The sequence below is a fragment of the Lactuca serriola genome, chromosome 2 (assembly GCF_051521515.1).
Source record: "Lactuca serriola cultivar US96UC23 chromosome 2, Lser_US96UC23_V15, whole genome shotgun sequence".
In the NCBI taxonomy this organism is placed as follows: domain Eukaryota; kingdom Viridiplantae; phylum Streptophyta; class Magnoliopsida; order Asterales; family Asteraceae; genus Lactuca; species Lactuca serriola.
Window position 1 is genome coordinate 143,570,277 of NC_136409.1, and position 9,137 is coordinate 143,579,413.

Here is a 9,137-nt window from a genome sequence, read left to right on the forward strand (position 1 = left end):
AGCTCCATGAGAAGATAAGCTAGATCCACAACCTTCATCTTGTTCCTTGTTTGATTTATGCACCTTTTCTTCCACATAACTCACTAAATCACTTGATTTCATCATAAGAACTCACCCCAAGCTCCCATGGTGATTTAGGGTTTCTCACAGAGGATATGAGGCGCACCCAAGGTCATAAGTTCCTTTAAATACGCTCCAAACCCGGAACTTAGGGATTTTCTCGGACCAGTATCCACTCGGCGAGTCCCTCTTTTGACTCGTTGAGTCCACTCATTAAATTCCCCGAAGGATCCCGACTCGACTCGGCGAGTTGGACCCTCAACTCGTCGAGTCCCCCCCCCCCCCTTGAAACCCAAGATTAACCTTTACAATAATATCCCTGAAATCCGGATGTTACAAATATTGGGAATTTTGGGGTTACAAATACATGAGAAAATTATCTGAACACTTAAAGGTACATACAACCTCAAATGGATTTATGTATTTTCACATCTAATAGCAGCATACTTATGAAAAAACACAAACTAAACCCTATAAATCGAAATTCATGTTTGGAACACATACATTTTGTAGATCCAAACAAGCTAATCAAAATCTTTGTTTCTTTTTGGAAAACCTAGCTCCAATAATGTGTGAGCCTCTAATGTTTCACACCTACAACACAAGAAACTATAAGACTGAGAGGAGAGAGGTGAGAGAGAAGGGATTTTCAGATTTGCTCTTTAGAATAGGTCAGTCGAAAATTCAAGGGGTTAAGACTCTATTTGTATTTGTAGATGACTGGAAAGCCTAGAAACCCTAGATTTGAGCATATAATTATAATATTTCAAAACATGTAATTATTTAGTTTCCTAGTTATCAAATAGAGGCTTCCCGAAACCTATCTAGGGCTCCCAAAAACTGGCCATCATAAGAGCATTCTAGATCCTCTCCATTGTTCAACTCTTGAACAATTAAAACCCAACATGGTAAGTTCTTGGTATTATTCCCTCATGTACTCCTACTTCAATTTTTAGCGAAATTAATTGGAATTGTAGGTCAATTGCTTCCTATTTGGTGTCAAAAAGATCTTGCTTTCTTACACTTCAATTCTAATTATTATTTATGAGTAATTTTCTACATCAAAGTCCATGTTTGAACCTCTCTTAAGGCTCTTAAAACACCCTCTAAGTGCAAAATGTATAAGTAATTAAAAATATGAGAAAAGGATTTTTGAATAATCTTATGAAAAAATATAATAACACCATTTGTCCTACGAATGACGCCAAATTGTTTCGTACCCAAGATCTTGGGAAGTACACAGTGGTATTTAGAAAACTGTTTAATAATGCTAATCTATTTCAAAATATAAACGTGTGTATTTGAAGTAATTGAGAAAATTATAATGTTAAAGTTGTTAAATAGATGAATTTGCATAATCAATCTTAAGATATTTAAAAGCGACATGATAGAATACCTTGATATTTTAGGTGTAAATAGGTAAAAGATTGAAAAAATTAATTTTTTTGACCATTGTTAAACGGTTCAAAATATGAACGTTGGAATTGTTTTCGATCGAAACTAACCCGTTTGCACACGTTATCATCACAACGTGTTTTACCATAACGCGGTATAACGGCTAAGGGGGGCGGTGTTTGCGCCGTTATACCGGCGTTTTCTTGGCGCCACGTTGGAATAACGGGAGAACCCGTTGCCCATTCCTAGCCATCTTAAACGGTTGCATAAATCATGTACATGTTGCATTTATTCATTCATAAGGGTTATGAGCTCTATGGAGGAATAAACAAAGCATGGTCCAAACAATTTGACAATATACAAGTAAAGGGAAGTTCTACTGGAATTTATTTTAAAAGGTCATCACATAATGAGGCTCATCAGTCTTGCAAGCCCTTGTGGAACGTGTGGTTGTGTTTTAAATGCTACCTACTATTCGGTAGTTAACTCCACCATCAATCCTATATGACATTTGTTTGTCGTGTATGCTTTTGTGTTATCATACAAGCATGTTCTTGGGGAAACCACTATCTTAAGGAAAATATGACTTTCACGAGTTGAATTGGTATTTAGATATGTAAGTCAACATCATGCATTACATTATACCTTTTTTTTTTTTTTTTTAAATCTTGTGAACGAATATTATTTAATACTTGAGTCTATATGTAATGTTTTTCTACTCGGCAAAGTTGGATGTGTGTTTTGTTGCTTCTTTTAATTTGTGCAACATATGCAATATGATACCATTGATAGTAACATCAATATGTTATACATATGCACATACTCAACACTGATTATGGTCTGCCAACCAAGCTATGTGAAATAATTACAATTTCTTATGTATAATTATTAAATGAAACAAATTAAATAGTGGAAGAAATGATGAAAGAAAAAGGAACCAGAAGGCCCAAAACCATCACGAATGTCACTTCTAGAAAAACCATGAATCGTTATTTACCCTTGAGTTTAATGGGATACATTGCCTATGAGCTAACATCATGTTTGCTTCAGAAAAATAAGGAAATGAACTCAATAAATTAGGAAACATTGACCATAGAGTTTGGAGTTAAAAAATAACGAGACCCTTATTAGAATCTTTCTTTAATGAAAGCGATATTCTTAAAATAAAAAAGAACATATTATTGATCAAGGGAACTTTGGTCGGTTTCAAATAATTGACACTTTTATATTTTTCACACTAAAATGATCCATAAACGTGTTTATGTAACAAAATGTTATACCTGATTTTGTGAATTGACATAAATGTATGTAAAAATCCCATAACGACTTTATTGATCATTTATATACCTAAAGAAACATATAATACATAATCTTATAATCATAAGTCGATATAAATTGAAATCAATGTAACAATATTTTATTCAAAACTATCACTTTACAAAAGCATCCTAGTTTTCCCATAACGACTTTATTAATCATTTATATACCAAAGAAGCATATAATACATAATCTTATGATCATAAGTCGATATAAATTGAAATCAATGTAACAGTATTTTATTTAAAACTATCACTAGTGCAAAGTATGTATATATAGAAAGTTAGAAAGTATGTATATTAGATTCCATATAAATAATGTGACAAACTTTTGTAATTGATAAAACATAAATATATTAAAATATATAGTATTTAGTATTAGATAATGGAAAATGTTTTGGGTGTTTGTGGCATGTCTCAAAAGTAATGTGCGAAAAAGCGACGATCCGAAGAAGACAAACATTTGGGAATGGTGATTCATCATTAAAAGAAAAAAAAGTAATGTTCTTTTTCCCAATTTCTTCTAATATATATGCAACTGATGTAACCCCTCTTCTTTCTCTCTCTCAAGGGTCGATCTTCGGAGTTGAATTCAATGATTTAATACTCTTCCAACAGGTAATTTCTCCTCTAAACTCGATACTTTCAGCTTCTTTCTTTTGATTATTTTAAGCTTCTTGTTTTTTAATCAAAGTCAAATCTTGGATTTTCATGGCTACAATCAGCTGAATTCGCAGAAGGGTTAAAAAACAAGGAGAGAAAAAATCAAAAAGCCCTTTTGGTGATACTGTCAGTCGGTGAGTCGTCGATCGACAACATCATCATCATGACTCTTGTTGAGAATGTTGCGTCGAACAATCGGGTCGAATCAGGCGATGTTGATCAGTCGAAATCATCGATTTCGATTTCCAGTTTTCATCAGCAGAAGAAGATGATACCTAATGGGAATGGAAACGGAAACACCGGTCTAAATCATCATCATCATCACCACCATCATCAGATGAAGGTAAACGGTGTCGATCATCATGATCATGAGGAAGAGGGTTTTAAGAAAGAGATGAGGGATTTGGCTGAAATGTTGTCGAAATTGAATCCCATGGCTGAAGAATTCGTCCCCCCTTCACTCACCAACAACAATTACACCGGAGCTCTAATTCTTCCCCCATCTGGTGCTACTGCTGCTCACTTCGGTTATTCTGTCGTCAACGATTTCCTCCTTCAAACTAACCAAACCCCTTTCCCAAACATCAATGGCGTTTCCACTAGAAGGGTATGTCTTTTCTCTTTTGTCTTCTCGTCTTCTCTTTTCATTGATGATAATTTCCAAAACGAACACCTCTTCTGAGTTTCTTATGTTAATGGTTAGAAGAAGGGTAACTTTACTCATGGGAAACGAAGGATGAATAACAGAACCACCATGGCACAACGAGAAGATGTGATTAGGAGAACTGTTCATGTCTCTGACATCGATCAACAGGTTAAGATCCTTAATTCCTTATCTTCTTTGAGTTTTTTCCACAAATCTATCCAATCTTTCAAACCTTATTCTGTTTGACATGAATTCAGGTAACTGAAGAACAACTTGCTGCTCTCTTTATCACTTGTGGACAGGTAAACCCTAAATACATCAACCAAATCATCATAATTTCTTTGTTTACATCATTATCATGATTCATGAATCATGATTTATGACTCCTTGATTCTTAACTCAATCTGTTTTTACTTTAATAGGTTGTGGATTGTCGTATATGTGGAGACCCTAATTCTGTTCTTCGTTTTGCCTTTATTGAGTTTACTAATGAAGGTATATGCTAATTCTCTAATATATCAAATCTGTGATTCATTTTAACATTTTTTTTATTATGTGTTTGCAGAAGGAGCAAGAAATGCATTGAATCTTGCTGGAACTATGCTTGGGTATTACCCAGTTAGGGTTCTTCCTTCAAAAACTGCAATTGCACCAGTGAATCCCACTTTTTTACCTCGAGTAAGTTTCTTTCACGTTTGGAGAAAACTATGATTATGAATGTGTTTTTACTGTGTGTGTGTGTGTGTTTTGACATCATTATCTTTGTGTTATTTTAGTCTGAAGATGAAAGGGAAATGTGTGCTAGAACTATCTATTGTACTAACATTGATAAGAAGGTAAATTTAAGATTGTTTTTACTTTACATTCATAATAAATATGGGGGCATATGTGTAATTTTCTATTTTGTATAACACAGGTTACTCAGGCAGATGTTAAGCTCTTTTTCGAGTCATTTTGTGGAGAGGTTTGTGGTTGTTAATTTGTTAATTTGTTAATTCATAATTTCATTTACAATATTTAAATAACGATTTTGTAACGTGAATTGTTAATTAATTATATCTTATTGAAATTAATGTTTTATAGGTTTATCGTTTGAGGTTGCTAGGAGACTATCATCATTCAACTCGTATCGCATTTGTGGAGTTTGTTATGGTGATTTTTTCTAATTTTTTTTATTTCCTTTTTTCTTGCTTAAAGTGAAATTCCAATAATACCCCAAAAAACGTGGCTTAATGTATTAAGTCACCAACCGATTTTACTTATTTGCCCTTTTAATTTTACAGGCAGAAAGTGCAATTACAGCGCTCAACTGTAGTGGTGCAGTATTGGGATCACTTCCCATAAGGTGATTGATTGATTGATTAAAAATCAAAAAATTTATGTTTTTTTTTTCATTAAATAAAAAAAAATGTTTTTTTTTTTTTTTTTTTTTTCATTTATGAAATTTATGTTTGGTTTGATGTAGGGTGAGTCCTTCAAAGACTCCGGTTCGCCCACGTGCACCTCGCCCTACCATGCACTAAATAGTAATTTCACAAAATATCTAAAAATATACGCGACAAGTGAAGTTGGAGATGAAAGTGTTATATGTTTCTTCTTTTTCTTATGGTGTTTGTTTTAATGCATTCGGGGTTCAAGTTACCTATTTGAAATGTAGATTTAGAATATGGAAAGTTTGAGACTATTTTATTTTCAGATGTTTTTGGTATGAAAAATTGTTGTTTTTAACACAATTTGCTTGCTTTTTATTGTTTCTGTGTTTCTTGGATCATGTGGGACAAAAAATGGACTCCCTTGGTTTTTTAATTTAGTTTACAAAAAAAGGAAACCAATAGGGTTACACAAAATGACAAAAACGGAAATTACAATATGTTCATAAATTTGATATGTTGTTTTGATTCTTGACCCATAAATGTATAAGGAAATTATACAAAAATATAAATTTGATACGATTGATTTTGGTGTTAAAGTTGATCTTATATTTGTTTTAGATATTCACAACCCGACTTGATAACCAAAAAATTTCGCCCATTAATCTTGATATTGTATTATCAGTAATTTTTTTATAAAAAAAATGACGAATGGTTTTTTAAGTAAATGACAAAATATGTAACTTTTTTTTTTGAAAATTGTCATATTATATATGGATTAGATAACATGTGAAAGCAAGTAATATAAGTTTATAAACACATTTTACATTATAGAAGAGACATTATAGAAGAAGACAAGATAGGCTCAGAAGGATATACATTGCGAAGGTAATGGAGCCATATTACACCGTACTAAACAGTGTAGAGGGGACATCCCGACAAACTGCATTAGCAAAACCGTGTCCCACCACCTGTATCTGTACGAGGTCAGATTTGGACACACCTCATAAATACCAAAGCTGATACTCCAATCAGAGTGTGTGGATTAGCATAAGCTTGCACATGTTGGGAAAATGGTTTATCCTATTATAGGGAAATGAGTTTTGCCTATTTTGGTTGTGTAATTAAGAACCAATCTAAATACAATGTAGGTTATGATCTTTTATGTATGATTTTGGTTATAATTTGTGTTTGATATTAACTTAATTTTTGGTTTTGGAATTAAGTTCTTGTTTTCGCTTAATATTGGAGTAATTTTTTGGTTACAACGATGCTTTATAAATACAAGCTTTTTTAGACATGACACACTGAAAAATAAACTAGTTTCTCTCTTTTCTTGAAAGTTACTATGGAGGTTTCATGTTATTGTATTATGTAAGATTATGACCTTATTGAGTTTCGGCGGTTTTCTTGCAGTTGTATTATGGGAAAAAAGCGCGGAATGAAGGTCATATTTGTTTTAGGAAAATTGTGTTAAACACATACTTCCGTTCATCCCAAACAATGAACACATGCATAAAAGGGAAGAGTTAAAACTTACCATTATGTGGTCTTAACTTATGTTTCTATTTTTGTTGAGGTTAGACAAATCACATTTATTTTTAATTTCTTTAATTATCGAGTTTAAAATGAAGGAACGAAAAAAATTCCAACTTTATATTTTAGCTTCTATAAAAAAAGCAGGTCTAACGAACACAAAATAGAAAACCACCCACTAAGTGTCTTACTTTTGGAAAATGTAAAATACGAAAGTTGTGAACACATGTCTTAGGTTTATGTAGAACTTTACATCCCTTCATTATGATATTGTATAAATTTTATATGACGTTTAACGCAATGATGCTTAGCTGATTAGGAAACAAACTATATGTTTAACACAATAGTGCTTAGTTGAATAGGAAACAAACTATCTACCGTTAAACCTAAATTTTGACCTATAATAGTTATGTATCTTGAAAAACCCAAAACCTGAAAACTCTAAATCTATATGATAGCTTTCCACAAATACTTGGAATAATATTGGTATGACATTGTACATGTTTATATTGAATTTTACAAAAGGGTAGGTCATCCAAAACATACAAAGGAAAAGGAAAGCCCTCGGACGAGAAGGGTATGGAAAAGTGCAAACATAGACTTTGTAGCCATTATTTCTAAAGTGAGCCTAGTGACTTCAAACTCGAGAACAGTGGTATGTCATCGTAGCCACCTATCGATTATGTTTAGATAAAGTCTCTTTGTTACAAACATATATGTTGAAAACGGAGACAAGGTATTTAGGATCAATTCTGACGTGGCTAAGATCGATAGTTAAAGAGTTGTGATTCTGAAAATGACATATAGGAAAGATCTTAAGCTAATCAATATTTTGTAACTTACAGAAAGTCGCAATAATTTGGTGTCCGGATGACTACTTAGTAAGTTTATATCATAGTATGATTGAGTTCAATAAAATTATGACATCCGATGCGGGGCCCCGCCTTCCATATCAAGACAGCGCCATAATCTCATCCAACTAGGGGTGCAAACGAGCCAAGTTACTCGTGAGTTACTTGGGATCGGCTCGTTAAAAGCTCAACTCGAAAACGATTTTAAACGAGCCCGAGCCGAGCTCGAGCTTACTATTAAGCTCGTTTATTAAACGAGCTCGAGCCTATGTCATTAATCTCGATTAGGCTCGCGAGCCTAAACGAGCCTATATATAATATGAGAAACGAGGTAAAAAGGTCGATCTTAACCTTAATAAAGACATGATCTTGTCACAGTGTACGTGTAACTCGCATGGACACGACATGTTCTTCATTAAGTTGCGATACACCATCCACAACATGTGTCGTGTCTCCTTTTGCATATAACATCACAATTTGAACAGTCGTGAAACACTCTAAATACATGTCACATAGCTCATAATAGGATATCATTTCCTATTATAGAAACACACTTCACTGTTCTACATCAAACATGCTTTGTGCGTCGTGTAACATAAGATTATACACCGCAACTTGGTACTTAGAAATACTTCCATATTTACCCCTATAATTCACATAATACTATCAAAGGACTAAAACTAGATATAAATAATCAAATAACAATTTCTAAATATCATTCTATCATGTGAAAATGTGTTAACCAACTTGATACTTCAAATTTCATGACTTTTACCATTTTTGACCGAATTGCCTTTTTACATCATAATTCACATGCGCGTTATCATTCAAACTTTAAGGGATGTTACAATCATTTCCATTAAAAGGATTTTATTCTCGAAGTCTTCTCATAGTCTACAATATGTTTGATGTAATTCATACATCAAAATCCTTTTTTTAAGATTACTTCAATTCTATCTTGTTTTGCATACTTTTGGTAATCTACTTTTGCACACCTTACAAGATTAAATTTTTTGCACCATTTCACATATCATATCTTATTATTAAGCATGTGACGACTTGTTTTAACATGGTTAACAATTGGGTTTGATTCTTAACAAAACCCATAACTTCGTCCCCATTTTACATGTTATAAAGGATTTGTTTTCCGTTAGTACAAAATTGTACCATCTATAATCCTTGATTTAAAATTGTATCCTTCATTTCCAATCCTACTCTTAGAACTGCTTTGAAACTTACAATCTGAAGTATGTTCATTCTTGTGTCATCTTTCATCTTATGATACTTTTAAAGTTTAACA

At 32.9% G+C, this 9,137-nt stretch overlaps 1 protein-coding gene across 2 annotated transcripts; it reads left to right on the forward strand.

Annotated features, from left to right (window-relative positions):
- Positions 1 to 3,245: 3,245 nt before the first annotated feature.
- LOC145086922 (polyadenylate-binding protein-interacting protein 12-like) lies at positions 3,246 to 5,813 on the forward strand. Of its 2 annotated transcripts, none has more exons than XM_079024773.1 (11): positions 3,246 to 3,389; positions 3,497 to 4,041; positions 4,138 to 4,248; positions 4,338 to 4,382; positions 4,503 to 4,575; positions 4,646 to 4,758; positions 4,857 to 4,916; positions 4,997 to 5,044; positions 5,164 to 5,232; positions 5,364 to 5,425; positions 5,546 to 5,813. In XM_079024773.1, exons 2-11 carry the CDS (start codon positions 3,598 to 3,600, stop codon positions 5,601 to 5,603), a joined length of 1,083 nt encoding a protein of 360 aa, XP_078880899.1. In that variant the 5' UTR covers positions 3,246 to 3,389; positions 3,497 to 3,597; the 3' UTR covers positions 5,604 to 5,813. The 2 variants fall into 2 exon arrangements, with proteins under 2 accessions (XP_078880899.1, XP_078880900.1); XM_079024774.1 differs by having other exon boundaries at positions 4,141 to 4,248.
- The last annotated feature ends 3,324 nt before the right edge of the window (positions 5,814 to 9,137 follow it).

Coding starts and splice junctions, on each gene's coding strand:
- LOC145086922 (XM_079024773.1), top strand. CDS start 3,598: ATGACTCTTGTTGAGAATGTTGCGTCGAACAATCGGGTCGAATCAGGC. Junction 4,042..4,137: donor ATGGCGTTTCCACTAGAAGG/GTATGTCTTTTC, acceptor GTTAATGGTTAG/AAGAAGGGTAACTTTACTCA. Junction 5,045..5,163: donor TCGAGTCATTTTGTGGAGAG/GTTTGTGGTTGT, acceptor AATGTTTTATAG/GTTTATCGTTTGAGGTTGCT.